At 40.3% G+C, this 19,738-nt stretch overlaps 1 protein-coding gene across 1 annotated transcript; it reads right to left on the minus strand.

Annotated features, from left to right (window-relative positions):
* Nucleotides 1–2,676: 2,676 nt before the first annotated feature.
* SEC13 (SEC13 homolog, nuclear pore and COPII coat complex component) lies at nt 2,677–18,031 on the minus strand. Its single transcript, XM_042451497.1, has 9 exons — nt 17,838–18,031; nt 15,030–15,074; nt 13,706–13,821; nt 12,196–12,347; nt 8,591–8,724; nt 6,906–7,039; nt 6,032–6,152; nt 3,996–4,142; nt 2,677–3,057 (listed from the first exon to the last, which is right to left on the minus strand). Exons 1-9 carry the CDS (start codon nt 17,838–17,840, stop codon nt 2,947–2,949), a joined length of 963 nt encoding a protein of 320 aa, XP_042307431.1. The 5' UTR covers nt 17,841–18,031; the 3' UTR covers nt 2,677–2,946.
* Between the last annotated feature and the right edge of the window lie 1,707 nt (nt 18,032–19,738).

Here is a 19,738-nt window from a genome sequence, read left to right on the forward strand (position 1 = left end):
TATAGTTGATGGTAGTGTTTGCTTTGTACATGTAACACTTCACAATCCAGGTGGTATTAGGCATTCCTTGGAAACATATTCTAATGACGTAAAAGTAAAGAAAATATGTTTAACGCATCAGTTTGAAGAGTGTATTTGCGGTTGTAATGGGTGCGTGTGTGCATATATATGTGTGTGTGTGTGTGTGTGTGTGTGTTAATAATTGTTTTCCTTTTCTTTTTTTGCTAAAACTGTTTGTATACCAGTGAGTAAAATTGGAAAATAAGACAACACAGATTAATCCCTCCCTGCTGTACTTTGGTGTCATCCTTCCTGAATCTGTAGCACTAGTTGATGATCACTGAAAAATCCACCAAGTCTGTAATTTTAGGAGGAAATGTTGTCGAAACCCTCTGGGAAAATTTCTTGCTCAGCCTGAGGGAGTCCTAAGGAGATCCTACCCCTTGTCATTAAATGCTACCACATCTTGTGGCGGGAAAGCAGAGGAGCAAACATGCATTAGAGTAATGATCTGGCCACCATAACATATTATTTGTTTACATCCCATTCAAATTATTGCTCTGGGGGGATTGACTGGAAATTGGAAACTTCAGCAGGTCCAAAGTATTGCAGCTGGACCACTGATTTGGGGCTGGCTATAGGGAAACAGCTTAATTATCTCCAAGCATCATTCAAAATGCTTGTTATGATCTATAAAGACCTATATGACTTTGGTCTACATTATCTGACAGCTCATGTCTACCTATATGACCAGCCTGAGTTTTACAGTCTTCAGGAAGAGGTTATCCTCTGTCTAGGCTGACCATCCATACCATTTTAAATGGGACAGTACAGTTTTGATTTGTTTCTCATATTTCTAGACTGTCCAGTCATATTAATAGAAATGTCCTTTTTGCCATGTTTTCGAGAAAAATGCACTATTATGTTGCAAAAATGGTTTGAAGATCCCTGTTTGAAACTGTGGTTGTCAAAGAAAAAAATTGTGTCATGGAATGTGGGCAGTTTTATGATAAAGTGTGGAAAGACTGAAATTTGCTGCATAAGATTACTTCATCGGAGAAATATGCATGGTACGATCGTGGTGAAATACAGCCCTGCTCTAATTTTTTGGTATGCGTTCTGTCACATGTTTGTACCTTTTGCCAGCACAGGACATTTCTTGAACTTTTCTACTTTTCTGACCTCAAAAAACCCAAAGCATATGGCAACAGAGATCAAATTCTGGGGTGATGATGGAAATTATGGATAAAGGAACACATGAAACCTAACCTTTTCTGACAATTGTGGTATTAAATTTTAAACAGCTCACTTTGGACTGAATAACAGGGACAAGGAGTCAGCCTTTATCAACTTCTTTGCTATGGTGCTTATACAATTATTTGATCTAGAAGTATTATAGGAAATACAGGCCATGAGGTTAGGATCATTTTTGCGTTGTTAAAAATGTTGCCTGTAGAAGTAAATAAATGCACCAATTCCAACGTTTCCAAGAGCTTACCATAAAATTCATTTTCCAACCTCTTTTTTCAGATCACCTCAAATACATTGATGCCCCGACTGAACCAGGAATTAAAGACCATTCTGTTCATATTCAAGCAAACAGACTTCTTTCAACATCTATATTGGAAGAAAACTGCTCAAATCCTCAATAGGGACAAATACTGCGGTACCGTGGCAAATTTTTCTGTGGCTGTGTAATTTCTGTGGACCTTTGCAAGAAGGTCCATTTAGCTTTTTTTGTTGACTCTCCATCAATTAATGGTCGTGTGTGTGTGTGTGTGTGTGTGTGAGTGTGTGCCCGCATTTGTGTTTAAAATCCACTTTGGAATAATACTTTTAAGATGACTCAAAATCCAACAGAAACAAAAAACAAAAAAACCTAGAGAAATACTATGGAAACACCCCATTTAACGCCTTTCCCTTCCCAATCTGTTTTCAAACCTTCTCTCCTATCAAAGAAACACCCCATTTAACTCTACCTCCTTTCTTCCCCAATCCAGTTACCAAACCTTTCTTCCAGCACATGGGAAATGGTGTTGGGAGAGGTCCAGAGAAGGAAGAGGGATGGAAGTGTTCACCTTTCCATCCTTTGTTCTAGCCCCCTATGTTTTGCCCTTGACTTATCCACAGGTCATATCAAAATCCATGATTTTGACCCTAAAACCTTCCCTTAACTGATACATGAGGTCAACCTGTACACGAGAATCTATAGTAGATACTTTAAGTCTTGTTGAACTCTCCACGAAGGACACTCTGTGATTATGAGTGTCCTTTCTAAACAGTTCAGTCAAGACTTTCAAACTGGTTTATTTGCTTCCTTTTAAAACGAAAGTAGTACACAACAATGGATTAAAGTTTAGTAGGCATGCAATATTTTGGAAATCAGATTTATATTTTCAATTATACATATAAAAGCATATTAATGCTAAAGGTTACCATGTATAAGTGGCAGCTTCCCTCATTCTCTTCTTAAGGTCAGTTTTTCTACCACATATTTGTATAGCTTTTTCCTTTTTGTAAGAGAATATGTACAAAAAGGCTTCTAAATGAAAGCACTGTGATAAGTAGACAAATAATTTTGAAAGAAACTATTGAGCCACAAAACCCTAACCTTTCCCCCTTTCCATGGAAGACAGGAATTAATTGAAGGATCAACAAAGCTCTCCAGTAAAATAATCAAGAAAACGAACCTTTATTCAAAAAGAAGAATTATACAGCAAAGTATAATATATTGAATATCATGTATAGTTTGCTTTGAATTTCACAAAGTGTCACTACAGGGGAAATGATAAGGTGTAAAGCTGGAACAAAAGCAGGTACAGAATGTTCTTCCAGAGTTTATTTTTGTGAAGTGCAGATTCAGAAAATCTGGTTTAATTAGAAAGGTAGTAAAAATCATGTTGACTTCTTGGACTGAAAATTCTTGATTGCTGTTCATCCAATCTGTCACTGTTCATTCTGCTGCCCTTCTGTAATAGCAGATACTGCTCCTTGGCCCTTATTAACATCACTGATACATGCCCACTGTCCATCTACCGATTCTTTCCATAAAGTTACCTTAAACAAAAAGGATCAGAGTTAGAATCTTTAGTTCCACAAGGATTATCTCAATAAAGAAGGTGCTGTACCCAGCAAGATTAATTTTGCCCTCATTTTTTCCCTTCACAACATTTCTGAATACTACAAATACCAGTCATTCCATATCTGAAGTGGCTGTTCTTGAACAAGACAAATATTTCTATTTATGATTTAAAGATTTTACAGAGAACTCCCACCCAGGTTAGATAAAGAGAATGATGATAAATAACATTTTCATAATTCTAATTTTAAAAAGAGAATTAACAAGCTTAATAAAAGGTGCGTTTAAAAATCAAATCTATTAATTGGTAGACTCAATAGTACGGAATCATTTAAGTTGCAAACACACCCACACACCCACACCAAATTCCTATGCTCAATACAATCCTAGCTCAATTAACTTGGCGAAGTGGTATTCCTTTGGAAAGAAGAGAAAATAAAGGCAGTGTACTAAATGATGGTGAATGGTACACCAAGGTAACATTTGGGGTCAACTTGTAGTTTGGAAACAGAAGATGATTAACTGATATTAAGACACACACACACACACACAAACACAAACACACACACACCCCTATGAAATGTATGAGATGAGTAAAGATTTATTTCTTTGTCCTATCATATCAGAATTCAAGAAGAGAATGATCCTGTTCAGACACAAATATAGCATAATAAACCATAATTTACTAAAACCAGGAAAATATATTGTGTTTGAGTTCTCTTTCCTCCTCCCTCTATGACACCATAATTTAATGGATTATTAAACCAGTCACTTGTTACATCTTCTGGAAAACTGGGTTAGTTTCTGGGTAATAATCAACTTGATTCAATTGGAAACTCGTAATTCACAAGCATTTTGTATATGGCTCCCTGACTTCAGAAAATAAAGGTAATGTATAAACCGCTTTACCACTCACTTTGTTGTCTCCTCCAGAAACTGCAAGAATATTAGCAGTGATAGACCAGCTAACATGCCAGACTACATCATTGAACTTGTGTAACAATTTTGGTGACCATGAGTTTCCTGAGGCATCATCACACATCCAGATAAACACTCTGCCATCCTAGGGGGAAAAAAAGCAAACAGAAGATTAAGGACAATGGCAAACTTGTTTTCAGTATGTGTGGTAAATAGAAAATGTTACCATATTTTTACCACTAATGCAATATCCAAGATGGGTGGATGCAAACCAGCATGAGAATCTTTGAGCTTCTTCAGATTTAGACATTGTATAAATTGGTCCATGTCCAAATTTTGTGGCAGTTCAGAGGTATATAGATTAGAATAAAAGTTTTGAAATTATTTATAATTTTGTCAGGAGCTTTCATTATATTCCCTTCAGGGGAAGTGAGAGTGGATATGGTTTTCCTCCCTACCTTATGCTTGACAGCTCTAGCGAGGAGCTGAGAGCTTTTGTTGTTAAATGCATAACCGTAAGATTTAGTGTAATGTAAGGCAGTTTGAATCTTTCTATTGTCAAGAGCTGCCAGCTCCACTTTTTTTCCTCTGAATACCTGGGAATCAAGCAATTTTTTATGAGCTAATAATAGCTTTTCTATCTCTTGGAGGAGGCTTTCCATCTTCGCTCCCTTAAATCTCTTTTGTGTAGCCCCTTCCTTAATTAATAAGCCTCTGAGGACCACCTTCAGGGTATCCCATAACAAAACCTCAGATGTCTCACATGATCTGTTTTCAAGGTAAAATTGTTTAAGTTCATCTTGAATCTGTTTTTTAAAATATTCATTTATGAAGAGATATGGATTCAATCTCCAGATATACATTTTTGGTAGATCAGGTCGAAGCTGCCACGTCAACGTTGTGGCAGTATGTTCTGAATAAATGATAGACTCTACCTGTACATCAGCAATGTTAGGTAGGGATAATGTTAGAATGATGAAGTAGTCTATTCTAGAATAGGTGTGGTGTGTGTTTGAATAAAAAGTGTCCAGGATGGATGGGCCTTGGGCCTGTGAGGGGGAGAACAGGCCGGCCTGAAGAGACAGTGCCCTCCCTCCGTAACTGTCATCCTTGGGCCTGTGAGGGGGAGAGCAGGCCGGCCTGAAGAGACAGTGCCCTCCCTCCGTAACTGTCATCCTTGGGCCTGTGAGGGAGAGAACAGGCTAGCCTGAAGACACAGTATTCTTGACTGTATATTATATTGTAACATGTTTAAAATGTATATTCCCTTTGAATTTGGAAACCGCTTTGATCTTCCAGGAAAAGCGGTATAGAAATAAAAAAAAATGTAGAACTCTCCAGGGGTCTATAAATCCATGTCTAGTTAATAGATCAGATACTGGTGATGTTTTCTTTTTCATCTTTCATGTGATTTGTCTAGTGTGTAATCTAGGACTGCATTTGCATCATCTCCTATAACAATATTGTCTTCTGCAATCTCCCCTAAGGTTTGTAGGGAAGAAGCCAGAAAGGTGTGTTGGTCATTGTTTGGAGAGCAAAATGTGGCCAATATGAAGATTTCGTTGGTCAGGATATCTTTCAATATTAAGTAACAACCTGAAGGGTCCCAGATTACTTTGTCAACCTGAAAAGGACATGCTTTATCAAACAATATCGCAACCCCTCTGGATTTGTTAGAATTTCCAGTTGTATATTGTGAGTCAAAGGGAGATTGTGATAGAATATTTCCCATGCCCATAGTACAGGTGGTACTAAATCATCTCTCTCAGAGTGCCTCAACTCAGAGGATAGCCTATCCTACAGAAGTCAGGCATATAGAAACAGGCAGCTCAGAGTTAGTAGCTGCCACCCCCAATTACTGCTGCCATCAACCTTATTATCTTTCCCTTGCTTCTGCTGTAGTTCTGTCAGCTTTCCACTGCTTATGCCTCTGCCAGTGGGATAATTCGGATGGGAGTAGCCAATAAGATTCTAGCAGAAATATTTTTGCAAAAATGGTTCCATTCCTTCCCCATCCCTTTAGCCATTTTTTACCTGTGAGCAGCTGGCAATAGTACTTGTTGGTAAACCTATGGAGGGGGCCCAGGCCACATCTCTGACCCAATCACTGTGAGCTTCTAGTTTCTGTTCTTCTTTCCACTGACCATCTTCTTCCCTGAAAGGATTGTGGAAAAGAGAGGTACTGAAACAGTGGTACTGACATTTACTGTGTTGCAACAAAGGAAATTGTGTTATTTAAGAAAGGAGAAGCATAGCAAGAAAAGTAGTAGAACTGGGACTATAATCAATTAATCATAAAAGCACTTCCCTATTTTATGGCAAGATATGGCCAAGATACTTATAGGAGTAGAGTTTCCCAAAGGCCTGTTTTGCAGTCCTATTTACAATTAATTACATGTTAAGGTATCTGCTTTTATAGCAGGACTAAATTTATTTCCATTTTGAACAGCAGTTACCCATGCTATGTGTAAAGTTGCTTGGGGATATCATAGTAGTTTTTGTATACCATCTTTGGAAAACACCCAGAGAACTATCCTTTGAAATTCATGGGGTGGGAAGCAGAACCTGCTGCAAACGCAGAACTTCCTTGCTGGGGGCTTGAGTAAGAATCGCTACCCTTTAAGTGACTGAATTCCTCCAAGTGATTGAGGGCAAGGCTGAGAAGAGATTAAGCAAAGGGGAGCCTTATTTTCTTTTATAGGGAGCTAAGAGATACATTTATCAGGACAAGAGGCAGTGACTGGCTAGCATGTAGCACTGGAACTTCGGAGATCCACATTCAAGACCACATTGAGTGAGAAAACACACTGAGTGGCTTCAGGAAGAGGGAGGACACATGCCCCCTTGAGCTCATTCAAGGAAAAATGGAAGAGAAAGGTAACTATCAAATAAAACATGAACAACTCACTTCCAAATCTTGATAAGATTATCACAGCCACCTGAAGCAAAACGCTTGATGTAGTTTGGTTTTTGGCTTGACGGCTGGTCTATGAGGCTTCCTGGCACAACAGCAGGGGCCCAGCTAACAGCATTGCAGCCAATCTAAGAAAAATGAAAAATTTATGCAGCTCCTTTTTATTTACAGCCACAACAAATACCCATATTTCATCCCTGAACACCTACTAGGCAGTTATGGTGAATCATTTAGTGGTAACATACTAAGCAGTCCCTCTCACATGATGTTCTGAATGGTAGTACCGTATGTCAAATACAATAAGAGAATCACTTCTTTTGTTTTCATGGCTTAATGGCAAATACCATGCCTTCTATATGAAAACCAAAACCATCCATACAGTGTGTGTGTCTGTGTATTTGTGTATAGATATGTCTGTATATGTTTAGCTGTCTGTCTGTCTGTCTGTCTATGTATTTGTCTATCTATCTATCTATCTATCTATATGGGGGAACCCACTAAAAGAGGAAATGCTTCAAGCAGTGCAATGAACTGCTGGGGATGAAGGGAATAGAAGGGAATATCCTGAACAGAAGCATTACATCACCATGGTCTACTTATTTTGTGTAACACAGATTGTTATTACTCAAGGCTGAGAAGGAAGTTTTAAGCCCTCAGATATCTTTCCTGATCCTGGCCCAGTTCAGGAAGGAATTAAAAACCTTTCTGTTCCAACTAGCATTCCCCGACACAAGTTCCAGCTAGTCTTCCCCCCCTCTGACAGCAATAGTAGCTGGCTGACGGGGTTTTATTACTGGTTTTAATAGTTTATTGTATCTGTATTGTTGTTGCATTTGTTTTGATTTGCTGTTGATGTATTATATTGTAATGTCTTTGATTGCTGTTCACCGCCCTGATCATTGGAAGGGCGGTATACAAATAAATTTATTATTATTATTATTATTAAAGGTATGAGGCAACTTAGATTATTCTGTGTCACTCACAGTTAGCTACTAGTTTTTAAAAGTGGAAAGAGAATAAGAGTACTGTTTCTCTGGCTGTAACCACAATCCCTGGACTGAGCATGGCACCACCCATATGAATAATGTACGTTAACTCTGACTTATGCTACTTAGCCCAAGATAAATGAATACAGTGTGTGACAATAAAACACGTGGTGTGCACACTGCAAGCACATGCCCCATTGTTTTCAATGAGGCGCGAGCATATGCGGAATTCCCCTTATGCTGGGTGAATCCGGAATGGATCCTCCACATAAGGGAAGGGACCACTGTACTCTGTTTTATGCTTTACAGGAGTATTTTGTAAAACAAAAGGACTAATGTCTGATAGCTTTTGTGAGCAATAATAATAATAATTTTAAGAAAAATTATGATTCTAAATCAATACTCAAACTCCTCTGTTATTTTGTTTGAAGTATGAAACTGGAACTAGAAACTAGAGTTCTAGTTGTGGGGGGAGGGGGGGGGGAGATCCAGCAAACAGATGCCATATTTGCTTTACAAAAGCAAACCTTTTTGTCTACAACAAATCCAACATCATGTCTCCACGATGCCCAACCAAATAGCCATGCAAAGCTCACAAGCAGTATATGAGTGGGAAAGTGCTCTCTCACCTATGTTCCCCAGCAACTGGTATTCCCAATTGTTACTGGTATTGCAAAATGAAAATATACTCACAGTGTGTGCATTGCTGATTTTTTTCACCTCCCACTGTCCATCACCAGTGTAGTTCAACAGAGAGATGGCTCCATCAGAACTGCCACAAGCAAGGATAAGACCATAGTCTTGTGGGGCCCAACACACAGAATTCACTGACAAAATACAGAGAACATGGCTAGATTATTGTACACATGAGGCAAAAATCAAGGGGGGAAACATCGGCACTTTGTCCTTAGAGATGTATGAAATACAACAGATGTAGCTACATCATCAGATAAACCTTTTTGAGTGGGAAGTCATTCACACTATGCCAACAGGTTTAGCTATTAGGCATTATGAATTTTAAATGGCATCAGCATAGATTGCTTTAGAACACATGCATTTAAAATGGTAAACTGACCGTTGACTGCAGTGTTGTTTTAATATAAGCAGTGAATTAATGCAATAGCATTGTATCACATCTGCAAATACTGATGATGGCAGAATAGTTAGTATGCAACACTAAGGAAACACCATATGTTATGAACTCAAAGTTAAGAAGAGTTTTAGTAAAAAAAAAGGCAGAGGAGAAGAATCATAATGTGCAATAACAGTTTGAGGCCACACTTCTGTTTCATATTGCTCTGTTTACTCACTGACTGTTTACAAAACAAAACAAAACAAAACCCTGACATCATCCAACTTCGTTATGTCATTCAATTACTAAAATTCAGCTGAAATACTTTGTGGCAATGTTCCTAAGGATCAGAATAATTCTGGAAAATGTAATCCAGTAATTGAAAGGAATTCAGGATTCTGCATGCTGAATGTGTCCTATGATACTAAGGCAGAACTTACTTTATTTGATATTAATAAAAGCAGCAGCAAGGATTAAAGGTAAAGGTATTCCCCATCAACAAGGTTGTCAGGTTGTGTCCAACCACAAGAGGTGGTACTCATCTCCATTACTAAGCCAAAGAGCCAGCGTTGTCAGAGATTACTCTGTGAACATGTGCCCAGCATGATTGCACAGAACACTGTTTACCTTCCCACCGAAGTGGTACCTATTTATCTACTTGCATTTGCATGCTTTTGAACTGCTAGGTTGGCAGAAGCTGGGACTAGTGACAGGAGCTCACCCATCACACGGCACTTGGGCCCCAAACTGCTAAGCTGCCGATGTTGCAATCAACAGAGTCAGCAACTTAACTACTTGAGCCACTGCGTCCCTTAGCAGCAAGGATTACTGACTTATATTTTATCGAAAACAAGCTAAAATCTGTCTGAAGGCCTATGGTGGGGCAATAAAGGTAACAAAAAATACTTTGTTGGCTAATGCCACTGCATCCTCACAGAACTGTCCAGCAGAGCTGTTTCAATCTGGCCCAAAGGAAAATTTAAGTCATTTAATAGCCCACTGCAAACAATCTGGCAACCACCTTTTGCAAATAAAATAGCTCAGATTCACTATGACTTGGACACCAGAATAAGTACAGGTCTGATGGGTGTAACCTTGGTTCCTGCTTGTCCAGTGTTGATGGATACTTTTCAGTTTGTGCTACAGGTTCCCTGGAGAGGCAAGAGGCACTACATGTACACTGGACCCTTATGAAACAGGGCAGGGAAGGTACTAGAGCATGTCGAGGCTTCTCAACTTCAGGGGATCCTGAATGAGGTCCATTTCAGTCTAGTTTCAGACCCCGTTATAGAATGGAAACAGCTTTGGTTGCATTGGTGAACAACCTATATGGGAAAATGGATAGGAGGAGTGTGTCCCTGTTGGTTCTGCTGGACCTTTCAGTGGCTTTCAATACTATCAATCATGGAATACTTCTGGGTCACCTTGCTGGAATGGGGCGTGGAAGTATTTTCTACTGTGGCTTTGTTCTTTCCTGAAGGAGCACTCTCAGAGGGTGGCACTGGGGGATTCCTACTCAACTCCTTCCCAATGGCCTGTGGCATCCTTCATAGTTCTCTCTTTACTCCTATGCTATTTAACATATACATGATATCTCTGGTTTCTCTGGAATTTTGGGTTAGGTGTCACCAGTATGCTGATGATACCCAACTCTATTACTCCTTTCCACCTAATTTCAAGGAAACTGTTTTTGTGCTACGTGCCTTGCAGCTGTAACAGACTGGATGAGTGCACACTAACTGAAACTTAATCCAAACAAGAATAAAGTGTGCCTTGTCAGTCAAACTGCAGATCAAGAAATAAGGAATCTGCCTGTGCTGGATGAGGTTACATTTCCACTGAAATCTCAGGCTTGGAGCTTGGGTGTACTCCTGCACTCAACCGTGAATCTGGATGTCCAGGTTTCAGCAGTAGCCAGAACATTTGCACAGTTAAAGCTAATGCACTAACTGCACCTGTTCTTTGATAACAGGCTAAAATACATGCCTTGATTACTTCCTATTTGAACGTCTCCAAGGCACTCGATTTAGACAACTGTAACATACTCTATTTGCGGCTGCCTTTGGAAACTGTTTGGAAACTTCAACAGATCCAAAATGCTGCAGGCAGAATACTGACAGCGGCAAGTTTTAAGCAGCTAACCCCCTTGTTAAAACAGCTTCACTGGCTACCACTTTGTTTTCAAGCACAATTTAATGTGCTAGTCATGACCTATAAAGCCCTATATGGCTTAGTTCCAGACTATCTGAAATCCCATGTCACCTTGTAAGAACCAGCAAGAGTTTTAAGCTCCTTAGGCTTTCTCTCAGTCCTACCATCATCATAGGCTTCCTTGGTGAGGACATGAAAGGCAGCTTCTAAAATGCAGGTTCACAGCTTGAGGGTACTCCTAGATTCAGTCCTGACTGTGGAGGCCCTGATCTCAGTAGTGAACAGGAGTGCATTTGCACAATTAAAATTATTGCATTAACTGTGCTCTTTTCTGCACCTCAGATCTGTTGAATCTGCCACCCCAAGTTACTCTACACCTATGTTAGTTGCAGAATGAGCAGCTAGTTTGAAACAAAAACCAGTCATACCCATATATGCATACAGATGCACTTCAGGCACAGGCAGGAGGTTCTTTGCTTCACAAACGAACTCTCATATCTACACCATTTATGCAGTTAGATCAGGTTTCAACACAGTATTACATTTAAAAGAGCACTGAGTTATGCAACAGAACCCCAGCCTAAACCAATTAAGGAGTACCAACCAAAGATCTTTAATCCCATGGTGGCGAACCTATGGCATGTGTGCCAGAGATGGTACGCAAAGCCATTTTTGAGAGCATATGGAGGGTGGAAAAGAAGAGGAACAGATGTCCACCTGTTCCTCATCTTCCCAGCCATCCCAGACCTTCAGCTGTCTCCAGAGAGGCAACTGAAGGCCCAGGAGGGCGGGGGGAAGAGGAGCAGGTGCTCATCTGTTCCTCCTCTTCCCCCTGCCCTTCCCAGCCTTCAACTGTCTCCAGGGAAGTCCCGGCCCCAAAAGGTGGAAGTCTCCCCCATAATGTTCCACCCCTGGACATCCCGCTGCCTGGCACCTGGTGACACCCGTTAAGGGAACACTTTTGAGTTTGGGCACTCGGTGTTGCACACTGCATCAGTTTATGTAAATTAGAATTAAACCACAGAGAGGGTATTACACTGCTCTGTCCAACCAGCTAGCACTGGAACATCCATACCTGATGAATCGTGTCCTGTGTATTCATAGGCCTTTTCCCATGTACCATTCTCCTCCTTCCATATAATAACTTTCCGGTCATAGGAACAGGAAGCCAGGATGTTTCCATACATGGGATGAGCCCAAGCAACCTGCCACACAGGGCCTTCATGCCTACAAAATAAATAGTAACAGAAGCAGAAAGAAATGTTAAACGGTACCAAGATTTTCCTTCCTTAGTTATTAAAGATAGAGAGCATTTTGAGAAATTCAGGCCTGTTACAGACTGCCAAAATCAAGCTGCTTTGGGTCTCTTTGGAGGTATGCTATTTAAATGATGCATGGGTCCTAAGAGTCCGGAGGTCGCGCCAAAGCCACACTCCATTCCTAAGTACTGGAGTGCAGCTTTGGTGCAGCTTCCGGATTCTTAGGATGCATGCATCATTTAAACAGCATACCTCCAAAGAGACCCGAAGCAGCTTGATTTTGGCAGTCTGTAACAGGCCTTAGTATCATGAAAATATTTCACACTACTGATATACAGCATTGAAATGTTAACTGTAGGCTTATTTATATAGTCTACTGATCCTATGACATTTTCACATTGCTTTTTTTTTTACTCTGATAATGTAGAAAGCAGCAGTGTGACAGAGTAAAGTGTATACCAGTTCTTTGAACAGACTGGTAAGACACTTATTCTCATTTGTCATTCACCTGATGAAAGAGATCAAAGCATGTACCAACTTGAAGAATATTTTTTAAAAAGAGAAACATGTGCAAGAAAGGTGGCTGGTGGTAGTGACAGAGACCAACTATAAGAAACAATCACAGAACCTTTTTCTTAAAACACCTCCCATACATTTCAGCTCCCTAGTTTTTCAATTAAGGGTGGTAGTCGTTATGTCCAACCTCTTTTACTTTTGCACATAAGCTGTTCCCTGTTACTTTTTCCTCTGCCCCAACCACCATCTTAATAAGACCGTATTCAAAAATTATTCCCTCCTATTCTGTGAGTGGGAAATTTATAAACTAAGACATAACAACAATTTTTGTCAACTAGATCCAAAACACACTGCAGGAGTAATCCAGATTGAGACAGTTTTAACTGCCTTGGCTCAGTGCTAGTGAATTCAGGGAACTGTAGTTTTGCAACACATTTAGCCTTCACAGTCAGAGAGCTCTGGTGCTACAATAAACTACAATTCCAAGGATTCTCTGCCACTAAACCAAGGTAGTTAAAGTGGTCCCAAACTGGATTATATCTGCATTGTGTTTCCGACCCTGGAAAAGCTAATATGCCTTCCGAGACGATTCAGAATTTGTATCTTACATAAACAGCTTCAAAGGAAGAAAATGTCAAGTAAATTAAAGATCACATTTAAAAACAAGATCATGCACATTTTAACCATCCTCTTCAAAGCTAGAATTCTACATATAACCAAGAGATAAAAATGAAGAATACATTATTATTATTACTATTACTATTACTACTACTGTTGTTGTTGTTGTTGTTTTGTCGCACACTAACTCACCCTCTTAAGTCAGCTATGAGAATTTGTCCTCCATTCCGTACATCAAATATTTTAACTGATCTGTCTGAGGAGCAGGTTGCCAACCGCGTGCCATAATAATCCATCTGAGCATCGTGCTGGGAAGTAATAAAAAAGCTTTCATGGTCATCTAGCAACTCTGCTTTCATCAATACAATTGATTTTGTAAACATTAAATAACCAAACCTTACTCTGTAAAATGCCACAGGACAACAGGATGAGAAAATATGATCATGCAGCATTTTACTGACAAGGAAGCTATCATTGTAGCAGACTGCCCAAAAAACACAGACAAAACATCACTAGGGACTTAAAAAGGAAGAAACTTCTCCATCTTCTAGTGTGAACAGGAAAAAGTTACCAGTTGCTTGTGCACTGACATAAAGTACTGTATTTTAGAATGATCTGGAAGGTCAGATTAATTCTCTTTTGAAATAGTAAATACACACACACACACACTCTATAACATTAAATGCTATTTTGGATTCATTATGGTGCAGCATGGCCAAGTAGCAGTAATCCATAACAGAACCTGGATTAAACAGTCAACAAGGGACGGGATGATGACAAAGTGCTCACTACGATATCCAGAAAATATGTTATTCATACTAGGCAGTGGGCTAATAGCAAGAATGGTTTTGGAGGCTTTTCACACCAGATGCCCCTACCAGAAATGCTGAGATAAATGAGAATTGTAATAGAGTCCAGTTTTTGCACAATTTCATTCATTTCAGTGCCTACTGCCATTTAATTGTATCTGTTCTGATATTACTGTATTCACCTGCACCTCCTACACACACACACACACACACACACACACACACACACACACATTATTGCTGCAGCTTTCAGAAAACATAAGTCTAAATCTAATTGGTAGTCCCAATTACAACAGAACCACTGAATTAGTACCTTTTACATTTGTGCTGACTTATCATGCAGAAATTGATTCTGTGGGTCTATTGTAGTTGGGACTGGCATTTGGACTGGGGCCTAATGCATAACAAGGATCTTAATACTCTATATACAAACATATCCCAGATTTACTAAATGAAAATAAAATCACCAAGTAGGACATTTCTAAAACATGTATATTATATAGAGTATAAATGCACTAGAGTGTATGGGGAATCTGGATGAAACCTTAAAACAAAACCCCAGACTCGTTGCTGCTCCCTCTTTCACCTCAAGAGTTGAAAGGCGTTACCAGCAACAAGCAGTTCCCTTTTCAATCATATTAAAATCAAATTCCACACAGGTATTGGGGAGGGGGGGGCAGATACTTCCAAAAGCAGCAAATACTTACTATCATATCCTCATGGGAAGTGTCTACTGTATTAATTACAGACACCTAATAAAAAAATACATAGTTAGAGATGATAAGACCATGAACAAATTTTCATCCTAGATTTTTAAATCAAATATTAAAATACATACAGTATCAGCTTTTGCTTCAAGTTTTTACATAGTATTTGATTGTATTAATCAATGGGTGCAGACGAGGGTGATTTAACCCTCAGATGGCTTTCTCCCCATCTGTACTGTAACCTGTGTCCCCAATTAATCTGAGAAACTCCACTAAAATAATGCTGTAACTGGTGCTTTTAGGGTGTTTAGGCCAGTCCTCTCTCAGGCTGAAGGCCAAACACTCAATCCAGTTCTATGAATATATCCAGAAGGCTCTAATTTAAAGTATTTGCAACCTAACAGATTCTAATTTGAATAATTTTATGGGATGCTTAGTATTTCCAACTAATAACAATCTAAATCAGAGTTGGACAACTATGGCCTTTCTGATGCTTTTGGACTACAGCTCCCAGAGTCCCTTATCATTTGGCTATGATACCTAGATTGTTGGCCAGTCCTCCCAAGGTATCAATAGGGCACTAGATTAGATCTGAATGTTCCTGTTATCACTTGCTTCTAATAACTTTAATGTATGAGCAAAAAGGACAGAAGACACTGCAGGAGACAAGCTAGTGGATAAAACCAAAGGTATAACCAAATCCTTTATATTATTCCACAAATATGATAAAGGAATGCTTAAAAGTACAACTGTGTTTCACATGGGCATAAAAGTATCTAGAATGGGAAAGAATGCTGGAACTGCAGATGCGCAACATCTGGAGAATTTTACAATTATCACCCAAACAAAATCAGCAAAACAGCATGGTCCAAAACACACTGCAGAAATAATCCAGTTTGAGAGAGCTTTAACTGCCTTGGCTCGGTGTTAGGGAATCCTGGGAACTGTAGTTTCGTGTGGCACCAAATCTCTCTCTGACAGAGAAGGTTAAATGTCTCACAAAAACTCCAGTTCCTAGAATTCCCTCGCATTGAGCCGGGACAGCTAAAGCGCTCTCAAACTGCATTATTTCTGCAGTGTGTTTTGGACGCACATTCCCAACCCTACAGAAATGGGGGGGGGACCCTCCACGCCTTTTATCCTGACATTTCACCCCATCCCTTCCCTCCGCTCCCTTTTGCTTTGGGTGCCTTTCAAAGCACTCAACCGAAGTTCCCACAATGCTATAAATAATAATAATAATAATAATAATAATAATAATAATAATAATAATAATGCTGAAGGAAACACAATTCTTATTGTTGGTGAAGTCTAAGCTTTTATGGCCAACATCCACAGTTTTTTGCAGGTTTTTCAGGTTTGTGGCCATGTTTTAGAAGAGTTTATTCTGGACGTTTCTGCAGCATCTGTGGCTGACATCTTCAGGCAATACCGGCATGGAAGAGCGTGGGGTATGTGTGTATATATATAGACACACACACACACACACATATATACACACACACTGTGTGACCCTGGGTAAGGAGGAGTGATTCCCATGTTAGTCTGTGTATAGGAATACACAAGTCTACATAGGGACCACCAAACGTGGGGTCCAAACACAGATCAAGGAACACGGGAGACACTGCAGACTGGGTCAGCCAGAAAAATTAGCAGTAGCAGAATGTGTTATAAACCATCCGGGACATAAAATGCTGTTTGAAAACACTGAAGTTCTGGACTATTCCAACCACCCTCAGAACGTCTGGGCAGCAATTACTTAGGGTTCCAGGGGCCAGACTTACCTCCACAATGAGGAGGACATATTCCATCGCCGCCCCGGCCCTTTGGAACACGCTGCCCACAGAGCTCCGCTCGGCCACCTCCCTGGCTCAGTTTAGAAGGGATTTAAAACCTTCTTATTTCAAGCTGCATTCCCCGAATGAAGTCCCAGTTGGCCTTCCTCCCTCTTTTGTTGGCAAGATGGTTGGCTGATGGGTTTTTAATTTGTTTCTAATATGTGTATTTTGATGTATTTGATTTTATTGTGTTGTTCACCGCCCTGATCTTTGGAAGGGCGGTATACAAATAAAAATTTTATTTATTTTATTATTATTACTATGTCAGGATGGACAGGGAAGCCATTGAAATCCACAAACACCTGGACAACTTCAGCAGGAAAGAGGAAACCCTTAAAGTAAACAAACAGACAGGCCAAAATAAAGCTGCTTCGGGTCACTTTGGAAGTATGCTGTTTAAATGATGCATGCGTCCTAAGAGTCCATAAGACGCCCAAAGCCATGCTCCACTCTTTAGGATGCAGGCTTCATTTAAATAGCATACCTCCAAAGTGACCTAAAGCAGCTTTATTTTGGCCTGTCTGTTTGGGCCCAAAGTCTGGCTGCCAGTCCTGAAAAACACCAAAATCAAGACCCAGCAAATGCCAATGAAAACCACCCAGAGCCAGGGGTTTCCCCAGCAAAGAATGGGTCTTCCTTGCATATCCTCCCACCCTGAGTCCCTGCCATTCAACACACAGATTAACATGGAAGTCACCCCTCCTCACCCAGGGTCTCTCACCCCTCCTCACCCAGGGTCTCACAGGATATGTGTATGTCTTCCATGCCAGCATTCTCTGAAGATGCCAGCCACACTCTTCTCTAGAACATGGCCACATAGCCCCCCAAACACACCAAAAACCATTCTCATTCCTATTCCCCCAGCAGCCTCCCCAGGGAGCCCATTGGGACCGTGGGGCTGAGGCCCCTCCGGGGGACCCCAAAAGGGACGGACCCAGGGCCTCGGGGCGCGAGACCCCTTCCTCCTCACCATGGCGGCGGCGGCGCCGGAGGGACGTTCGGTCCGGCTGCACGAGCCTCCGCTGCCGCTGTTCCTTTCCCTCTGAGACGTGGCAAAGCGCTGCCCGGCTGCGGGTACGTCGGAGACAGCGGCCCGGGCAGAAACACGGTCTCCTGGCTGTGAGGGAAGCACAAAGGTTCCGCCCGCTCCTTGGTTCCTCCCCTTTGCTTCTCACAGGTTCAGACTTCTTCTGACTTCCCTACTAGCTTTAGCTTCTGTCGCTGCATCCTCACTGCTTCAGGAATAATAACCCAGTTTGAGCCACCCCTTTAACTGCCAGGGAATCCTGGGAATTGTAGTTTGTTGTGGCACCAGAACTTTCTGACACAAGGACTTCCAATTCCCTATAGTAGTGTTATTGTAGTTTGTTTGGTGTTTATATGTGTTTATATATGTTATAGGTTGTATGCATATGTTGTATATGTGGTATTTTATGTGATTGATTTTAGTTATTGTTTAAAAAAAAGAACTACACTTCCCAGAATTCCCTAGAACTGAGCCAGGGCGATTAAAGTGATGTCAAGCCAGATTATTCCTGCAGTGGAGACACAGCCTTTAACTAATAAGTAGTTTGTTGTGGTGACACAGCTTTCTGACAGAGAAGGCCAAATGTCTCACAAAACTACAGTTCCCAGAATCCCCTAGCATTTATTTATTTATTTATTTATTTATAGTTAAAGACTGCATCTGCACTGCAGGAATAATCCCGTTTAACTGTCCTTGTTCAATGCTATGGAATTCTGGGAATTGTATTCTTTTCCCCCCTTTTTATAATAACTTTTATTTCCACTAAAATCAATCACATAAAATACCACATATACAACATACACATGCAGCCTATAACACATACCAACATCAAACAATTACAATAACATTACTATAGGGAATTGTAGTCCTGTGAGTCATTTGGCCTTCTCTGTCAGAGAGCTGTGTGGTGCCACAACACTACAGTTCCCAGGATCCCATAGCATTGAGCCATGGCAGTTAAAGAGGTGTCAAACTGGATTATTCCTACAGTGCAGATGCAGCCTCTGGTCTGGTTAAGGCTGAAGGGTCTTGATGTGGGTTGCTGGATCTTTCCCTGAAGGACCAGTGTGTTTTGGGGTGTTGTTGTTTATTATTATGTTTATTTTTAATTTTTTTCCTGTGTGTTCAAGCTGTTTCTGACTTATGTTGACCCTAAGGCCACCCTGTCAGAGGACTTTCTGGGGCTGAACGGGGAATTGAACCCTGGTCTCCAGGGTCACTCTCCATCATTTTAATTAACAAATAATTTTGGATATGATATAATTCCTCCCTCCCCATTCCTTCTGGTGCATACACAAGTCAATCCCCAAACAACTTACAAGTTTGTCTCCAAATTAAAAGCCTAGCCATCGATAAATAGGATAACATAACATTGCCTCCGTTTCCTTGTACTTCCTTTGATGGGGAGGCTGAAGGTTAAAAAGTAATTTTCTTTAAGATGCTATTTGACAATTAATGGTTCCATAAAGGTTTTAAAGTAGATTTTGTGGACCCAAAATCACTCCATCCACTGAACAACCCCTTCTGTACTTACTCCTATTCTCTATGCCTTTTCCTCCCTAGGGAGTTTTTCTTCATAAGTCACTTTTTGAAACAATAATTGCCTCTTTCAGCTATTGATTGATCCAACAGGTTCTTTTCAAATAGCTGTGTATAGTAGAAGATACTTGGATGTAAATAAGATGCAATTTGTTTTGGTGAAAAACAAACATGATTTGGTAACTTCTTTAATACAGTACTTGCAGCTCCACTGGGCTAGCAGGGCTTTACATTTTCCCTCAGTGTTATTGACTTGAAAGACAACAAACAAAAAATATCTGTTTATTTGTTAATGTTCGTAGACA

This window comes from Sceloporus undulatus, chromosome 2, assembly GCF_019175285.1.
Source record: "Sceloporus undulatus isolate JIND9_A2432 ecotype Alabama chromosome 2, SceUnd_v1.1, whole genome shotgun sequence".
In the NCBI taxonomy this organism is placed as follows: Eukaryota; Metazoa; Chordata; class Lepidosauria; order Squamata; family Phrynosomatidae; genus Sceloporus; species Sceloporus undulatus.

What these genes read in the sequence shown, in the direction of transcription:
- SEC13 (XM_042451497.1), bottom strand. An exon ending in CTTCCCATGAGGATATGATA is followed by an intron (nt 13,822 to 15,029) that starts GTAAGTATTTGC and finishes ATTACTTCCCAG; the next exon opens with CACGATGCTCAGATGGATTA. An exon ending in AAATCAGCAATGCACACACT is followed by an intron (nt 7,040 to 8,590) that starts GTGAGTATATTT and finishes CATTTTTCTTAG; the next exon opens with ATTGGCTGCAATGCTGTTAG.